General features: G+C 33.6%; 3 protein-coding genes across 3 annotated transcripts; 2 read left to right on the top strand and 1 right to left on the bottom strand.

The window, feature by feature from the left end:
• Nucleotides 1-81: 81 nt before the first annotated feature.
• Nucleotides 82-2,328, bottom strand: TRIADDRAFT_54966 (uncharacterized protein; the record flags this gene model as incomplete). The annotated part of the gene is made up of 7 exons (XM_002110651.1): nt 82-140; nt 449-583; nt 674-745; nt 946-1,052; nt 1,413-1,527; nt 2,085-2,148; nt 2,290-2,328. The coding sequence occupies 7 exons, from the start codon at nt 2,326-2,328 to the stop codon at nt 82-84; spliced, it is 591 nt and encodes a 196-aa protein (XP_002110687.1).
• A 610-nt stretch (nt 2,329-2,938) lies between these two features.
• Nucleotides 2,939-5,409, top strand: TRIADDRAFT_54965 (uncharacterized protein; the record flags this gene model as incomplete). Its single annotated transcript, XM_002111189.1, has 11 exons — nt 2,939-2,966; nt 3,329-3,382; nt 3,560-3,600; nt 3,718-3,807; nt 4,052-4,163; nt 4,426-4,496; nt 4,711-4,750; nt 4,884-4,918; nt 5,002-5,055; nt 5,145-5,204; nt 5,332-5,409. The coding sequence occupies 11 exons, from the start codon at nt 2,939-2,941 to the stop codon at nt 5,407-5,409; spliced, it is 663 nt and encodes a 220-aa protein (XP_002111225.1).
• Nucleotides 5,410-7,834: 2,425 nt separating this feature from the next.
• On the top strand, nt 7,835-16,261 carry TRIADDRAFT_54964 (uncharacterized protein; the record flags this gene model as incomplete). The annotated part of the gene is made up of 28 exons (XM_002111188.1): nt 7,835-8,040; nt 8,209-8,342; nt 10,433-10,542; nt 10,735-10,873; nt 11,022-11,074; nt 11,292-11,355; nt 11,439-11,576; nt 11,649-11,734; nt 11,866-11,934; nt 12,044-12,096; nt 12,238-12,322; nt 12,365-12,515; nt 12,613-12,713; nt 12,806-12,899; nt 13,177-13,308; nt 13,462-13,598; nt 13,646-13,846; nt 13,971-14,050; nt 14,144-14,282; nt 14,362-14,442; nt 14,537-14,616; nt 14,866-14,968; nt 15,039-15,071; nt 15,355-15,462; nt 15,545-15,658; nt 15,771-15,869; nt 15,957-16,079; nt 16,178-16,261. 28 exons carry the CDS (start codon nt 7,835-7,837, stop codon nt 16,259-16,261), a joined length of 2,997 nt encoding a protein of 998 aa, XP_002111224.1.
• Between the last annotated feature and the right edge of the window lie 3,928 nt (nt 16,262-20,189).

The raw sequence follows: 20,189 nt of genomic DNA, 5'->3' as shown, positions 1-20,189 counted from the left end.
TAAAGACAGCGTCTGTAAAACTGATGCCATATAAAAAATTACTTTGATTTTAATAATTCAAAAATAAAAGTCATTATCGTATTAACTTACAGATTTGTGTTTGTGAAATTTATATGTATTTTCTAAATTGAAACGTAATTCTGTAAGAAAATTGAAGATGATCAAGATTTAAAAAAATATATACCGGTATAACAGAATATCCTTAGAGATGTTTATTTTGTAAATAAGTACAAAATAGGCGGCAGTTTTATGAAAATTTTTGTATCCTTTGCTAATTTTGATAGTTGCTAAGAGTATATTCACGTAGTTAAATATAAAAATTATCTCCTGTAGTAGCATAAGTATAGCATATTCAGTATCTCAGTCATAAGACTCAAATCGGTAGTAGATCCACTGACATTTCTACTATATTTTTACTGACATATACTCCGTACTAGGTCTCTCGTACCGGCTAATACGGTCATTTCTGCGCCCCATTCAGCAGCCTTCTTTTTAATGTGCTGCCTTGTGGATGATTTATGTAAAGAATATACAGACGTTGATGCTAACTTTAGCGCTCGGTGTAGAAATATCATATCAATACCTAATTTTATAAGGAATTTAAAGGATAGTAATCATGAATACAGAGCCAATATTCGATACTTATAAGCAAAATGATCCTAGCTGACCATACCTTTATCTTTTGTACCAAATGGGGGATTCATAATTACAGTATCAAAAATCTTACCACCAAAAAATTCTGTATCTGAAAATTAGTATCAAGACAGGAAAAACTTCATTAAACACATGTCTGCAATTAAAGAATACCGGTCTCTTAGCTATAACTACTACGATAACTCCAAACAAAGAATAATAAATGATTTTTAGAGCATTAACGGATTAAATTATCACTATTGTCGTAATTGAACCGCAACTAGATCGGAGCTTCGGTCATAATTCAATTACCGGAAATATTAGCTTTTATTAACTGTACATTTTCTAATTCGAATTCTTCGATATTCCTTCTAGCTATCATTAGAGCATCATCATCGATGTCAATACCTACAATTAAACTGAAAAGATGCCAAGTTTTAAATGGTAAGCGTAGACGTACATAAAGACACAAGGGCATGAAGTCATAAGCCTATGTTCCACATGTAAATATAATAAATGACCATATTTCAACCACGCAGGTTATGCATTACGCCTAGTAATAGGTAGTTAAACAGCATAGTCAAGTCCGCACTGACCTGGTATAAATGATTATTAATGTGTAGCATACGAGTAGGTAAGCGCATCCACTCGTTATTATAGTCAATGGTAGGAAATATGTAGCTATCCTATGTATACCGTATAGCTAGACAAAGTGAGTGTTATTTGGGTACTTCTATCTCGTTAAAGTATTGATTGTGATCAAGCTGAGTTAATATTACCTGGCATCGAGCATGGCCGTGCCGACACTAAGAACTCCACAGCCACAGCCTAAGTCACATACCAACTTGCCTTGAATATCGTTGTACATAGTATCGATGTTGTATAACATATGAGCTAAAGGTACAATAATAAGCCTTCAATTAATTAATTGAATATCTGAACTGCTCACGATGAAAGAGCCACAAGCTACTACTACGAGTATATTTGTTAGTTAATTATACATGTTAGTGAGCTATATTTTACATTATTGGATATGTAAGCGATTACATGTCGAAATCATGAAATGATCCGTTACTATGCACGAGTAACCGGAGCCGGGTTTGCATCTGGACAATATTTGCGATCGTATTACTCGTATAGCCAATAGCGTGAGGTAGTATTCGTACTAGGCATGGCACTATTACATCCTCGTATATCATACTAAACTACTGTATTTACGGTTAGTGATTTGCATTTCAGCATCTCATGTCGATACTTGTAATATTACTGAAGTTTTCCATGTGGTATGTGAGTCCAACCTATTCGTACGTGTAATTTACATCATATAATGTCTATTCATGAACATATAACTAACTAATACTGTACATATAATGTAAAGTATTCGAGTATATATATATATATATACATTGTATACTATAGAGCTCATTGATCCTAAAAAAACTTGGTTTAACCTGCAATGTGTGGTGTTGTTGCATATTGCTCCAGGCTAATTTTAGGTTTATCGAATGTGTCTACCTGTTATCCATTTTTAACCATGATAAACATATCCATATACCAAAGATATACAGGCAAAAATTATCTATTAATACTTCAGTAGCTTTACGAAACTGTCGATATAATGATATCAATACAAGCCTAAAATCGAAGGCATCTTACTACCATTTGGAGATGACTTTCTAATTGTTTCAACTTCATGATAGCACCGATGAGTTTGTAAATAGCTTTTAAGAATGATACTGGGTTAAATTCAGCTATTAAACCTGGAAATTACTAAAGGAAGTTATCCAGAATGTATGATTATAGCTCACAATTGCGTCAAATCAACAGTAAATAAACTATGCATCGAAGTTGCAACCCGTTTAGGCCGTCAAACGCACTGTTGTCCCTAAGTTAGACCCTAACCCTGGGTGTAATCCCTGTAATACCAGGACCAGTACTGTACCCGGGATAACTTCACGTAATAAGACGACAGACTGCAAGAAGGACTTCTTGTAACTGTACTTGCGCAGTGAGTTCCCCGCGAATTTTTAATTGCAGTATTTCAATGCAGGCTCGGACAAGCAAGCCGCTGCACGCTCACTATGGTAGAGGAAAGACGCTTCTATATAGGATGTCTGCCAATCCTTGACTGATCGATGCTGCTAACCAAATTACTAATCGATATTGCAATTATACAAATTGACTGATAGAATTCTTCTTCTTGTTTTGGATATCGCCAAAGTTACAGCTAGAAGCTTACTTAACTCACCTCGAAGTGATTCTATCTTGCAGAAGAATCGCAAGATACCATTGACTCATACACATCATGACGAAACAAAGCAAAGATGATGCTAGTAAGTTGGCCAATACCGATGTATAAACACCTTGGCGTATAGTTGTAGGCAATCTTTGAAATTTTCATAATGATGTACTTTCTTCTGACCATTCTACGTATTCAGTCTTTGACGTCGATAAATGTTTTCAGTGATAATGTTGAATGATTGATGTTAATACCAACAGATACAATAGCTAGTGTTCAAAGTAGTTGATAAATGTATTACATACCTTTTTTTCGTCGTCCTTCTAGTGTTATTATTTGCATTAATGTATTCGATAGTAATTCAAGTGATATGCAGGGATTTGTGTTTTGCATTGGATGGGTTGATACAATTTAATAAATTCAATCTTCTAACATGACAATTTTTTGAATTACCAGTCATCAAAGTAGTATTGGAATATTTTTATCAACAAAATAGACCTTACAGCATCGGTGAGTCTCTGACATTTATTATCACCAAGTTGTAAAATGCAGCATGGATAATACAGCAGTTGTTATTAAATGCTTTTCCTAACATCGAAGATGAATCTTAATAGCTCGCGTCCTCATGATGTAATTATACAATTATTAATCTGAACCATAATGCATTATTTTCATGACATACATCAGTTGACATCTTCAATAATTTACATAAAGAATATGGTAAAACGGTAAGTCAGATTAAAGATGAAATTATAATCATTTCGTAGCTAGACAAAAAAATTCTTGAATGACTGTATGCTGTATACTTTTAATATATTTGTATACGATCTACTATGGCAACTTAGGCTATTAATAAAGCGGTGCTGGATCTAGTAGAGGAGAAGAAACTAATCGAAAAGACTTACGGAAAGCAAAAGGTGTACGTGATCAATCAGGTACATTCAAGTTCCCAACACATACCTTTGCTTGCAAATGAATTGTTTTATACTATAGAATTCCGCATGTAATATGTAGTGACGGCAGTGCTATCCATTTATCGTTACATTCTGCGTCCATGCTTGTATACTGTACATTTACATTTTTCACCATTAAAATATTTGTTCTGAGAAGAAATGTATCAACGCGACCGTGTTTGAAGTAATTATTGTATCAGTCTTTCATTATTCGTTTCACATATAGGCATCAATGGAAACTGTTAGCAATGATGAAATTAATGAAATGGACAAAAACATTGCCAATTTGCAGAACGAATTAAAGACTCTACAGAGCTTTTGTGGTTCAGTTGAATCAGGTTAGTTAGATACCATTCCCGACTTATCCGAATACAAAATCAACTTTTCGACGTTAGAATAATATACGGGCATAGTAGGTGGAACAGTAACAACTGCCATATATCACTAATAGAGTGTAAAATTGCATATTGATTGCGGTAAAGTGTCAAAATGGATGCATCATTATATGCTGCATTCATCATTATCGTGAAAACTCACCTTAAGGACTATCAAATCTTTATCTATATCATTCAATTCAATTTAATGTCTACTCTATAACAGAAATTAAGGTGTTAGGGAATACGTTGAGCACCGAAGATGCGATAAAAACCAGCGATGAATTAACAGAAGAGGTATCATAGTACTATAATTGTAATAGTGACAGTGTGCCTTTCGTGTACATTTATATAAAAATTTCAGCTGGTACTGAAGTTTTTATCAGCCACTGAAATGTTGTATTGTACCGTATTAGTTTATAGTCTTTTACAGCACAATCTCATTAACAAGAAAAATTTCTCTTTTTAAAGCTTTGGCTTAATAAGATGTTATTACCCCTTTTACTTTTAGTGCGCAAAGCTTGAAGAAAATTTAAAAAAAGTTAAGGAAGGTATACAGTGGAAGACTATTTCACATCATCTTTTGCGTTGATATTACCGACATGAAGTACAGCGAATGTCGTTTAATGAACTTAATAGGGATATTTAGCTAATATTTAGTCAATGCTGTTATTCATATTTTAGTTGCGAAGAATGTATCTCCAAAAGAAAGGGATGAGGTAATTGTGAAACTATGACGGCTTATTACCGGTTCTAATTATTTTTTGGGTAGTATTAAGTCCTGCATCCTATTTGAAATTAGGTATACTTAAATCTTAAAAAATACGTTGGCCATTGGCGAAAGAGGAAGCGCATGGTGAGTAAAAGACTTCGTTCTTGTTTGTATATAAAATTTTTAATATCTTATTGGATCGTCATTAAGTAGCTTACAACATTTGATTTCAGGGTTCTGAAATGATTAATTGTATCTTGGAAGGCTATCCAAAAAGCAAGAAACAATTTTATGTGAGTATTTGTACAAGAAAGTATTAAAAATAGACGAATTAATATTTTATGTATTTGTATAAGTATCCAGTTTTAGATTAGATGAAATTATTTGGCTTAAAATGCGTTTTCTTGGTTCACTTTGTAGGAGGAAGTTGGTATCGAAACAGATGAGGATTATAATGTGACTTTCCCTGATCTGACTAAATTTAATATTAAAACATAATTGGATGAACCTTACCCTAGAAAAGAATTTGCTTTGCAATGAAGAAGTTTAGCTGCGAGCTGAACATGTCATTGATCTAATATGCGTACTATGATTACTTTAATTGACTATCATTTTCGTTACTCATTCATAGTTTGAGATGATTATGGTATTTACATGCAGAGTTTTCAACGGTACAGTAGTTGATGTATTGTATAACAGCTTGTAGTATAACAAATTGAATTCTTGATATAATTATCGTATATATACTATATCGCATAAATAGAGTAGTTGTTACAGATCATAACGCCAGCACTTGCACTGGTTTATTGAAATTGTTTATGATTCCTATTTATACGCGTATAATACTGTACAAGTAAATTGACGCTCATATACTGTAGTACAGTACTCTATAATGCATTTACTAAGGTCGATTGGAAGGATATTCTTGTATATTATTTATTACAAGGTATACTACTATACTGTATTAGAAGCTTGAGAATGTATAGTTTAAATGGCGAATTGTTGTTCAGGATAGCATTGGTTCATTTCTTACTGATGATAATAATAATTATTATCATATATATATTATTATTATGTGTTAAAATAATTTTAACTTTGTAAGTAAAAAATAAAGGGGATTAAATTCGTCTATTCACTCTATTCATTCAGCTTTATTCATTTCAACCACATTGGTGCTGCCATGGGGTTTGTCATGGAGTAACGATATTATTTTATTCATGTACTCTATGAATTTATATTACAAGATGAGTTTCCATTTGCTGCATATGCACCTATCTTGTAAAGTGACCCTTCAGTGAAATAAATGAAGAGACTTGTCATTTCCCTGGTCATTCTATTATCATCTTCCATCGCTGAAATCGTAGACATTGCGGTTATTATTTCCAGCAAACTAGTAAGTTTTATCATTTTTATTTTTATTTAGAGGGGATAATTTTTTTGGATTCATTTTTTGATGACAACCCAGTATAGGGAACGATCGTTACCGGTCCTCTTTCTCTTATTGAGACAGCGACTAAGAAGCACAGTATTCTAACTAATTCAATTCCTTTTTGCTATCCAAATTGATCGGTTAAATCCAATTAAATCTATAATTTGGAGATTTGATACAGTAAAAATTGTGTTACATATGCATTATACTGTAGTATTGTTTAGAATACTGTCTATACAGTACAATACTATATTAGATATCAATTTATGAATTAACATTATTCCTTATTCTTATATAAATTCAATAATGAGTTATATCGACACGCTACAGTCGCTATTTTGAGATGTAGACTTGGACTCAGTCCACTCAAGTGGACTTGTAGAATATGCTCAGGTATATTTCTACCAGTTCATATAATACAGTACATTGGTAGAGGGCCATTTTGGTTTCAAAGTTTGGTAACGATAGAGCACCGTACGATAGGATGGTTCCTAACCAAACGTGCTGCTATTTTGGTTTCAAAGTTTGGTAACGATAGAGCGAGCACCTTACGATAGGATGGGTCCTAACCAAACGTGCTGCTATTTTGGTTTCAAAGTTTGGAAACGATAGAGCACCGTAAGATAGGATGGTTCCTAACCAAACATGCTGCCATTTTGGTTTCCAAGTTTGGTAACGATAGAGCACCTTACATCGTAATAGGATGGGTCCTAACCAAACGTGCTGCTATTTTGGTTTCAAAGTTTGGTAACGATAGAGCACCGTACGATAGGATGGTTCTTAACCAAACGTGCTGCCACTTTGATTTCAAAGTTTGGTAACGATAGAGCACCTTACGATAGGATGGTTCTTAACCAAACGTGCTGCCATTTTGGTTTCAAAGTTTGGAAACGATTGAGTAGGATGGGTCCTAACCAAACTCTAGTGGATTCAGTTCTCGCCAGAGAGGTTAAATGTCGACTGTCTTTTACTGTAATACAGTGCAGTATACTTTTACCAGTCATGTTTTAGCGCATATGTTTCAACATGTGCAGACTTATAGAAGAAACAATTGTTGTGCAGTACCTGGTGCAAATAGTATTACACAGCACGGACGTTTACAGCACAGTACAGTACTGTACTGTGCTGCAAGTACTGTAATAGTGTACTGTACACTCTACTCAACAGTGTCCAGTCAGTACTGTACAGTATAGTACAGTACTGTACACAGCGTACAGTACTGCATTATGATGGTACTGTAGAATGGATCACGTTGCCGCACCAGCATGTCACCGCAATAGCTTCAACTCATTACGGTCGATCGATGCTCGTGTCAACGTCGCCACAACACGTAACGGTACAGTACCGTGTAGAACACCAGTGAAGTCCACTGCACGTCGACAACAATGAAACACTTCAGTGTAATGTGAGCTGAATCGAATACGGTCACTCGCTCTCTCTGTGGTTGGCAGTAGACTAGAACCACGGGCGGCAAATCACAGACAACTAGAAGACATGGCGTCCATGGTTGAAAATGGCACCCATTTTGGCAAAATTTCATTTCTAGTGCTTTATTTATTACTTAACTTGGCCATCGTTTCCTTCAGTTATAACCTTGAGCAATCCTCACCTATAGTCAAAAAGCAATCAAATACCGATGGAAGTAGCTCTTTATTTGGTTTCGCTCTTACATTACACCAACAGGATGCCTCAACATTTTGGTTTGTTTTTAAAACAAGGCTGTAAAATCTTGACATTTTTTTTGTAATTCCCTTGCTGAACTGAAATGAAACACCAATAATAACGCCTATCGCTTGTATTGAGATCGAGGAAGATCATAGACTATCCAATACTAACTATTTTTATTATTTTTATACGATGATTGAAAGGGTATTAGTGGGTGCACCGGAATATAAAATAAACAACTTGCAAAGTGGAGCAGTCTTTAAGTGTCCGATAACCAATCGCCAGAATGCTTCGGACTGTCATCGCATTGACATCGATGACAATTTTGCTACTGGTGGTAAGTATTCAATATAGAGTTCAATCATGGATGTATTAGCTATACTTGCTCAGCCTTACTGTTCTTAAAAATGGGCTTCTTATGCAGCCTATTTCATTAGTCGGTCAGAAAGTTGATTTCCACTCTACTGTACTGTATCTTAAACCAAGTGCAGCCACAGACCACAGTACACGCAACTGTAAACCACAGCATTTCTCCCGCTATTCATTCTTAGTGAAATGAATTTCATATTTGATTAATAAGCATATATTCATCTTTACTATTTTTTATTTATCTTTCTTGCGATTTAACTTCTGTATATAAATGCCTAATGTTAAGGATACAGTATTGCACAGTCTAATTTTTACAATACCATTAGACTTGTTTTCTTTATTTTATTTGCCAAGCTAAATCATGGATTTCCCAATGAATTGATTGTATTGTACATAGACAATCAGTAAGGATAAAATCATACCCATTGCCTTCTATCGTTTCTAGTTTGCAATAGTAACCACACAGCCTTTTTATAATCTCTTACCGCCATCGAAAACATCCAACACTGCCAACCTGTGATAGCATTTTAAGTAAATTTTTGAACTCCTTGCAATGATAATCAACTCTTTATACAATGTATGTACTGGGCGATTGCAAAGTATCCGTCTTACATGATATTGCATGATAGTTTGACCCAGAATAAGGGGGGGGGGGTAAATATGTCTGAATAATTAATTTGTAACGTCTTTCGTTAATTTATAAGTTTTTCTTATAGATAAAGGCGTAAAAGTATATTACTTCGCTAGTCGTTGATCACATTAATAAAATAATACAATTAAAAATGATTTACGCTATCTTTACATCCTTGATCCGCCATTTGACACCTATCGGCCGCATGTAAAATGTTAATTAATTATACAAGTAGGTTATCCCATGTAATCTACTATTTAGTGTGAATTGGAGACACTAGAGACCCTATAGTGTGAATTTTATACACTTTTACCGTTAGCACTTTAGATTGTCGCCGATAACCAATTTATTTATCGTGAAATACTGCAGGATTATGTTATTTTTTCTCTTAGTAGTCTCTGATGTTGGTGAGGTCATAAGATCTCGCTGTGCATGAATAGACCGTAAACGTTAGATGTATAATTGAAAGAAAGTACATTATTCAATGCTAGGTATACAGTAGCTTGATGTGAATTCAGTATATACAACTTAATGCACATTACACTATTTCGAATATCTATTTAAGAATTTGAAAACTTTTGATATACATATTTATATTTAGTAATAGTTTATTTGTGCTTTATTTCAGCTTCTACGCTCAGTACATTTGCATAGTTCAGTCTAAGCGGTGAAACATGCCCACGTCCGATTAATAAAACGAAAGAAATTCATCATATACGTTATAACAAGTCTATGACCTACTGTATGTACTCATATTAATAGGATGTTTTGTCAAAAAATTTGCGACTGCTTCTTCAGAAATCCATATTGCAGTCTTCAAATTCAATGGAACCGTTTGTTAAATAGCACTGTTTAGATCACGCCTTGATGTATATTCTTTACCTAGCGTCAGAATGGTGATATGCATGTTCAGTTTTATCTGCTTACAGTGTCGGAAGGTCCGATGCACTGTAGCGATATCATCTAAAATCTTTATTGAGTGAATTTCTTACCATATTTCAGTGCCCTAGTACACTTTATAATATGTATCAGGATGGTAAAGAAAGTGCCATGACTTTGATTTAGCAATATTCTGAATGTCAAAGTTGCCCTATTCAAATTTTGACAACTTTTCTTTACGATCGAACATTACATTACCGAGTATATTGTATTGAGTATCTGATGTGCACACTCGTAAATACTGGTACTTTGTTATCATCAGATTTTAATTACTTTCTTTCCTTGCATGTTGATATTTTCTATTCATTTTATTTGTCTGTTGCGCACCCTGTTTGTACACAGTAAACTGTATGGCCCATTCGTAAATGTGCCATTCTTTTGAACGTTATGTGAAACGAAATGGAGGAATATTGAACTCTTGAATTACCTAGTCAACGAATTATCATTGCAATTTTTCAAGTAATAATATTATTATATTATTTTCAAAGATATGCAAAGTTATTTTTCACATCATTTTGCAGCTAGTGAACGTCAACCCAAATTTGGTCAATGGCTTGGTGCATCTGTGGCAACAGGAGGACCAGGGAAGCGAGCAATAGTAAGTAGATGGTAAATTTCTTGCTGCATTAGCCAACTGCGGCATTAAGTAGACATCATCAAAGTAGCACACACAGCTTGCATCGCACTTTACTGTATTAGTGTGATCAGTAAAAATTTCAATCATTACGTTTGGAGAACGTCCTACGTCAATTTGGTGTTCACTGGAAATGTTTTTACATTTGTGTCGTAGGTCTGTGCCCCCAGATTTCAAAATATTTTTTTCGAAAATGGCAATTATCAGTATCGCTTGAAAGGAAAATGTAAAATTCTTAATAATACCCTTGAGAGGTTTTATGGAAGAGAGAGCTATGATCCTTTCATCTTTTCAGGTTTAACTTCAAAACAGATCTATTACCACGTTTTATAATAGCATTTTAGTAAGAATCTGTTATCCGCAGCACTAGCAGCGGAGGGTAGCTTTGGAGTCAATATTTTCACGATGTAAACCAATGTTTTGAATTTGTTATACTGGAATAGGTTCAATTAAAGGTGGTAATGTACAACTGGGATGGGCATCATCTTTCACTACAGTAAGTTGCATTTATTATTTGAAATTACATAGTACCTCTGAAATGTTTGATTATGACTCCATACTGTACATCTGATATAGCTATCTGCTATACATTCGATCTAATCGCTAATTAGCATACCCACTACTCTGTGTATTTTATCTTGTAAAAGCGATACTAAAACCATAGTTACCAGGGCTAACTGTCCATACTATATTACCGTTGCGATCGATTGTAGAATTACCTTCCAATTATTGGAGCACCTGGCGCATCATATGCTTCAAATGCCAACAATTTTGAAGGTAGCAAGCCTACACTCTGCCAATTTCTACTAGCTATAATATATGATAACAATCTTTAACCTTATTATTATTACGAAATATAGGAACCGTGGCTGAGGTTACAGAATTTAACCCTTCAACATCTAGTGGAACATATAAATTAGCTATATATGATACCAATAACAATGCTATCAAAAATAATCCAGATTTGGTCAGCAGCGAATATGATGATACACTCGTTGGTAATGAAGTAGATATGTGTCTAATCTTTCACTACGGAATTATCTTCTGAAGGCGTTATTTAAATCTCACAGGCTATAGTATCACATCGGGACGTTTTTTATCACAAAATGAGCAAATTATTGCCGCTGGTGCCCCAAGAGCTAATATTATCGGCCAGGTTAGCAACCTTTGTTTTAGTAGCTATCTATGTATATACAATATATAAACAATAAATTTATATCTCGGGCAATATTTGTTTAGTCATTCAATTAAGTTCTTAGCAGTCGTACAATCTTACTGACGTTCTAGGTTAAGTTCTACAAACAAAATAGCGGGGCTTTAGAATTGATTAGTAACTTAACATTATCTGGAAATCAGGTAGGATTGATTCGAATATTTTCAGCAATACTTGTATTACTTACTGGCATTAGAGTTTTCTATTATATTCGTAACTCCAGTAATTGATCTGACGTATTCATTAATATAGATTGGAGAACGCTATGGAACGTCACTTGCTGCCGTTGATCTGAACAATGACGGGTAAACTAAGGCTATAGCGAAAAGATTAATTTGAAAACTTTGTGACAAATTTGATATAGAATGATTATTCAATGTCTGTATTATTTTCTTATTAATAAACTTTTACCGACGCCTGATGAATGCAATATGTTTATCACCTAGATTTGATGATTTAGTGATTGGATCCCCATATTATTCTAGAGTTAAAGAAGAGGGTCGTATATATATATATTTCAATACCGGAAAGGTACATGTAATTAATTTTAATTGGAAATTTTAATAACTATAGCTTTTCGCATATAGTAATGTTGTATTACGATATGTATTTCTAATGAAGGGAGGATTCGTAGAACGTGGATTTAGGATTGGTAGAGTTACTAATGGTGCATTTGGATTGACAGTAACATCAATTGGTGATATAGATCAAGATGGTTTCAACGGTATACAGTATAGCTAATATTATATTATCTTTATTTAAATTTTTCCACCGTTATAGATAATTTGATGTTAATGTTACTCTTTCTGTTTACATCTTAGACGTTGCAATTGGTGCTCCTTTTGATGGAAATAATAAAACTGGTGTTGTATATATATATCGTGGAGATGGCAACCTTGGCTTGAAGAGGTCCTTCTCTCAAGTAAGATATTACATTGTGTTACGAAATCGGTCGTTCATTTATTGAAATTTTTACTGAAATGTCATTGTATTGATCAATTCCAAATTGTAAAGGCTATTGATGCTGCCTCTTTCGCCAACATGAAGTTAAACGGCTTTGGTATAGCTGTATCTGGCAAAATTGATGTTGACAAAAACGGATATCCAGGTTAGTACTTGTACTGATCTAGTTCATGTAGCAGTAGAGATAGAAAATGTCCGATATCATACGTCATGAAATGATTTAATTTTATTTACAATAAAGATGTCGCTGTTGGTTCGTATGAATCAGATACAGTCCTAGTATTTAGGTACGGTTTTTATTTCTCTGTAATCGATAATTACTTTGTTATAGTATATTATTAATATTCAAACATTTCATGTTGATATCCGTGATTTTAATATCAGGGCAAGACCAAAATTGTCAATAAATACAACCTTTATAGTTTCTCAACAAATTATCAAGAGAAATGAATCAAAATCTTGCGTTTACCAAGGCAATAAACATGCATGGTTTGTTGCATTATCTGTAAAATACACTAATTTTGTAAATTCGTTCATGGTCATTAATTGTAACGGTATGTGTTTATTCATATTTAGCGTTAATGCAACGTTATGCTTTAGCTATCGGTCAAAGAGTATTCAATCCTCCTGGAGTAAGTCTAACACCTGTATCATGTTGATCATATTGCTTTTACTGAAATAATAAAGAACTTATTTCTTGTGTTCAGACTTAAACGTTGAGTTAGAAGCAGATGCAAATACGATCCCGTCTCGGGTATTTTTTGAAAATGGGCAAAATAAAATAAAGAAAACGGTTGCGATTTTAACCACACAAAGCTGCAATCAATACACTTTATTTCTGAAGGTTAAAAATCTAAACCTAATTGATCCGGTTGATTAATGTCTTTCTAGCTACACGTCCTAACAAATCTAACAAAGTATCCAATTTTCTTGCAGAACGAAATTAATAATTTTATATCTGATATATCCGTAACCTACCGATACTCGCTTAGCGAAGATGCCAGACCTACTAACAGTCCTTCTGGTGAGCTTTTCCAAGTGAATGCTTTTCCTATTATTTCTGCTGATGTTCCGACAACTGGAAGTCGCATAGTAAGATAATTACGGATGTTATAGCAGATTTATGGCAAAATTTATTTTAAGTTGCACCACACATACATTTGATTTAAACACCTATTTAGTAGAATTTTTGCTTTTGACAATTGTAACAAATTAGATCTCTTATGAAAAAAGTTGCTTCAACTCCTCAATATGTATACCAGATTTACATCTGAATGCGTCAATAATTTGGAATGGGTAAGAATAGGATGCTAAAACCTTTTGATATTGAGATCGTCTCCTGAAGGCTAAATTTTATAGATCAACTTCAATTTTTAATCATAATTTTAGCAATTACCCGGCAATTAGCGTTGGTGTAACAAACGTGGTCAATATTAATTTTAACGTTAATAATACTGGCGATGACGCATTTAATGCAAAATTATATGTTCACTTGCCTGCTGGCGTAGAATATTTGCAAACGCAGTCGGTAAATATATTGTGAATGCGGTTACATTTTGAAAGCCATCTATTTAGATCTTCTATTATATATAATTATTTTAACGTAGGACACAGTCTGCAATCAAAATGTTAATTCAAGACTATTAGACTGTCCTGTTGGTAATCCGTTAACGAAGGTTCAACGTGCGGTGAGTGTGATGTCTTGTACCCTTCTACTGTGATCGCACAAGTCATTTTGTGGCAAACTGATCGATAACTATATCAAAAAATTTCTTCGAGCAGATCAAATTACGGTTGGCCTTTGATGTTAGAAGAATTGCCTTAAATATTACTCGCTTGCGCTTTCTAGTAAATGTAACATCGTAAGTCCAGAATTTGTCATAAAATCCCTACAGTTTTCGTTTATTAAGACCATTATTCTTTATGTAAAATTACAGGCTAGGGAATGAGAAACCGTCTGCACTGATAGATAATCAGCTTCTTTTAAATATCAATATAACTTATAATGCCACCTTGGTTATGTCAGGGTGCATATTTGTGGTTTTATATTTCGATAATAACTGCTAGAGTAAGTAATGAATTAATATTTTTATTTAACTTTGGAAACATAGAATATCAAGACCAGACGTGGTTACATTTGGTAATGAAATTTATGGTGAAAGTGCCGTAAAGCAAGATAGCGATATCGGAAGTTTGGTAATTCATGACTTATATGTAAGTTTTGATCTTAATTCTTTAAAATCCTCGTATGATATGCTCTAAAATTATTTCTTAAATCCAAAAGATGCGTAATATTGGACCTGGAGTTTATCCTCCGGTAAGAATCGAAATTTCCTGGCCTTCCTATGCGCCTAGTGGGAAGCATCTTTTGTACTTAATTAGCCTAAATGTAAGTACCTCGTGAACTTAAACTACCTAGTTACGCGTGACTGTACTTTTGCGTAATTTCTACTTTTTAAATTACTTAAAGATGTCGTCAAACGCCAAATGTACTGTGAAAAGTGGGATACTAAACTCTCTCAACGTTCCGGTAACCTTAAGTATTATTAATCAACTATTTGCTTCGTTAGTATAATTAAATAATAAAATTACCTACATAGGTTACCCAAAGAACAAATGTTAGCGCTAGGTTTGGTTCAAGACTAACTCGTAGAAAAAGAGATTATGATACTCCCGTACCTACAACATCGTATACTGGGTCAGACTTGGTTTGTAGGATTTAAACTGCTGCTATTCATGCGTATACAGTAATACGTATCTAATCGAGATGCTCTGAATTTTACAAATTAGAAATGCGGCAACGTCATTTGTGATACTTTCACTTGTGATATCGACTATTTAGCTTCTCAACAATCTGCTTCAATCAGCGTTATTTCTCGTTTGTGGAGTGCGACTTTAGCATCGGTAATTCATCGATTAGACTATAACCCCTGTCACTTCATGCCGTTTGTAGAAATCGATTAATTTTAATTCATTGATAAAGATAATTTTGTTAATCTTTGTTATTTATTTAAAGGACTATGGAACTCAAAATGTTAGAGCTTCGTCATCCATTAAACTTATTTTTGCTCTTGTAACGAATCAAATTACCCAATCAAATAGTAACACCATTTCTGTTAGTAAATTAGTATTTAAATTGTATTATGAAAGCAAATATTATGGGCAATATTGGTTTTAATTCTATATATGCATTCGTATTTAGGTGACCACTACAATTACTTCTTCAATTACCACAACACCACAACCTGTTCCGTCTTATATTTATGTCTTATCCATTGTTGGTGGTCTTATTTTCCTTGCAATCATAGTATTTATATTATACATCGTAAGTTCGCTATTTCCAACTGATTTGTATCTTTTCATTATGGTGTGCTCGTATATCAAAAATGGTTCTAATTTATTACTTTCGAACTACATAAATAGCTTGGATTCTTCAAGCGCAAACAGTTACCTAAAATTTCAGCACCCCAGCAACGAAGACCAGAATTTAGACCATCGGAAAGTTAATGGTTCCTAATTCTGAATATAGAGCATAAGAAGGAGTTCTCGTTAATTATATTATGATGAGTTAAGTTTCCCTGGTTTTATATGTCTTTTGTACTATCTCAACCTTATTTAAAACTTCAAATATAATTATCATTATGGATAGCTGTGTACTAAAGTTGCTGGACATTGAACTTATTGTCATACTGTTTTTAATCGAAGTAATTAGCAATTAAGTTTTGCTACATTTCTTCAATGTCCCGACATTTATATTTATACCATATTCGTGTTGTATTTATCGATATGCTTCATGGAAAGTTCCTAAAATTGTAGTAACAAAGGCTTTACTAAAGGATCACAATTATGAAATTCTGTTAATTTATAACAAGTTATATACATTATGATTAATACATGATATTCGCGAAAAGAGTATAGCCGAATATATGACTTTAAGATGAATGAAATAATTTGTAGGTGTATTAATTATTTCCGGTCAAGTAGTAAAATATTTAAATCCAGCACTATAAACCTATCCAACATATACGCAATTTACAAGCATATTATCATTGATATAGCTGTTCGTTCATTTATAAAGTGATGTCATCGAAAGTTCATACATGAATAAGATGCGAACTTAAAGCGCCCTGACTGTAATGCTTAAGCATTCTAGATGACAAAAAAGTTGTAAGGCCTACCGATTGCTTTGTATGTCAAATTTTTCAATAATTTTCCAATATATATGGATGTAAATCCATTAATGTATGCGGCTTAATAACAATATTGTAATGACAAGTCCCGTGCTACTCAATAATCATAAAATGGCATCCATTAATGATATTTTGCGGTATTTTATGAGGTTATTGCGTTGTTGTTGCAATTGAATGTCTTTGAAACCAAGCAAAATTTGCAAGATTTATAGTTTTTGAACGGCTCAACGGATAACTTTGTTTTCCCAAACTACTATACAATTTATGCTACTACCGTATGTGTCAATACCAAGAAGCTATACAATAGTGCACATTTATGAGGTAAACTTAAGAAATTTGGTACTGATGTAATGCTTTCAAATATCGAATAAGAATATGGTTATGACCGAACCCTTCGATACGATAATATTTAAGCCGTTGCCTTTAAAAAAAGTAAACACGTTCCAAAATTAAAAAAAGAATTTTATTAACAGTTCAATAGCAATACATTCACAATGTGTAGCCTTCGCTTTACTTAAGAATCTCTTAAAGCTATCTTATAGTCTGTCACCAGTTGCAGATCATATCATTGTATTAACATATAGACCTCTTAATTAAAGAATTAATGTGAATGCAGAAACGCTAATACCTTCAATAATTCGTAGGGTAACGAACCCTTCCAAAAGAAAAGCGTAGTTAGCCGATTAGATTACCTTAGATGATATCAGTAAACAGGTAAATTTGATATAACTTCAAGTATTGACTTAATTTCCATCCATAAAATATTTAAGTTATTAAAAATTTTTCTGCATTGTAAAATATTTCACCAAATTAGGCTACCCACTAGTATATAACCATATACGCAAAATATATAAAATTAAATGCTGTTTGAGTGATAAAAGTATATACGGTACTATCAAGATTTGAAAGAATTATTAACTTTGCTCATCGGCTTGTCTTCTGTAACTATAGCTGTATTTAGATAGTTTACGTCAGTTTGCCGCTGATTTTGGCAACCAATCTGTGAGAAAATTTTCAATAACAAATGATGTTAAGATCCAGTTCAAGTAATTATTTTGATCTCCTGATTTAAAACATCGCTTTAAAATAGATGATTTCTTCAATTTAAATAATTACGTCCAGTATCCGTTTAAAAATGAGATAAATAAGATGTTACCTTTAAATTTAGAATCATTTTGCAAAAGATCCATCATTGATTTTCCATTAAAATGCAACTGATTTAGATCGACATCTGAGTTTAACAAAGCAGGCTTTTGAGATTTCGCTGGAGGTTTGCCTGGTGGTGGTGGGGGGACATTAAACACTAGATTTTCAGCTTTTTTCCCTTGAGTATCTGTAAATTCATACACGGAAATATACTTGAGAGGATAGCAAGATTACGGCTTTCAATGATAGATATCGTCAAGTATGAAATAGAATTTTAACTTTGGTAATTTAAAGCAGAATTTAATTGACATTGAAACAATCAGCAGTAGAATTTATAGATTTTCAATACACATGTGGAAATAGTGTCATATCAAAGACACAGCATACCTGCAATTTTACCAGTGTTTGTGCCATTTCTGGATACATTGGGGTTTTGACCAGGTACAACCTAAATATTTAAATTGGTAACAACGAATCTTTCAATTAGGATTGGACATTACTAATTATTGAACAAAATATCGTAAAGATACCATTTCTACATTAAGCAGTACTTTAAGTTCAGAACTTTGCCCATTACCTTATCAATACGAGAAGGATTTGCTTTCGAAGACCGAAGCGGTGGTGGCGGCGGCGCCTGCTTTTTAGTTTTTTGTATTGCTGTAGTACTTCTCGTTCTGTTACTGTCATCAGGCGTTGGGGCTGTGCTAGATCGAGGTCTATTAATTTCTGAAGGTACATTGGCAGGTTGCTGACCGATATTTCCGTTTTGAAATTTTTCTGCTTCTTCTTTTTCGGAAATGGATGATGAGACATCATGACCAGTAAATCCAGCTGACTTTATGATTGATGGTGGTGGAGGTGCAACAATTTTTTTAATTCTTTCTTTAGTATCTCTTCTAGCTGATGAAGAAGGTGGTGGTGGTGCTGGCGCCTTTCGACGTGTAGTTGTAGGAGCAAGTTCAGCAGGAGATGACATTTGGCGCGTGAAAGAATGTCCCATAACCTGTTTATGATCTAATGCCAATGGTGGAAGATTAGAAGCATCAATTTTGTCCGCTACTTTAGTTGAAGATTGAATAGCTGATCCATTATTCAGTACAGGCCCTCCATTACTCTTTACACAGTTATAAAAATTTTAAAAGTAGAAAGATAATTTAAATTACTATCACACGCCAATTTTCTAGATCCACTAGTCAATATTACCGTATGATGTTAGTTTTATCATTTCCAAGCATTACTTACTTCTATATTTTGCGTTAATTGTATATTTGAATTTTGGCTTGATTGTTCATGTAATGGCGGTGCTGTCGTATTCTATAGTATATCAGGGGAAACAGATTATTGGTCATATTTCCACAAAAATTTATCTTACTCATAATATGCGTATACTATATCTATAACAGACCTGTACAGGCATTGAACTGCTGTCTACATTATCTTCTAGTCTTTCGCCTTCCTTATTGATTACTGAATTGGCTGTTATGGTGGTTGTTTCATCATTTATAGATTGAATATTTTCTGTAGTATCATTTAAAGTAGCATGATTCTCCTTTGTATCCAATTCTGATATTTTACTTTCCAAAATTGTAGATTGAGGAAGTTGATGGTTATCATTCTGATTTTTAGTAAGCTGGTCAATATTAGCAATGTGTAATTCATCATTATTTTCATTTGCAGAATTAGATTCTTTTATAATATCATCTGCAGCTTCTGCTTCTATCATTTCCGATGATTGCTGACTTTCAGTTGCAATCTTTTGATCGTTGACAGTCGGTAAATTGTTCGCGTCCGTCATAGAATCTGCAGGCAAGGTCTCTAAATCATGACTCATTTGGTTACGATCATTTTCGATAGACTCTTTAGCGATAGATGTATGATTTTCTACATCTTCTAAACAGCTTTCATTTTGTATAGTATCGTCATTAATATTACTCGATTCGTCATTATGAGTGAGTGGAGGTTCTTTAACAACATGAGCAATTGTATCGTCAATAATTTCTTTTACCACTGTTCCTGCATCAACAGATACGTTGGCATCAATTATTTCAGTTTCAGCATTACTCATTGCAGTTTGGTTCATATTATTATCTTGGATAGAG

This window comes from Trichoplax adhaerens, genomic scaffold (assembly GCF_000150275.1).
Source record: "Trichoplax adhaerens TRIADscaffold_3 genomic scaffold, whole genome shotgun sequence".
Lineage (NCBI taxonomy): Eukaryota > Metazoa > Placozoa > Uniplacotomia > Trichoplacea > Trichoplacidae > Trichoplax > Trichoplax adhaerens.
Note: the sequence above shows the minus strand (reverse complement) of the source record. Positions and strands in the feature narration are given on the sequence as shown.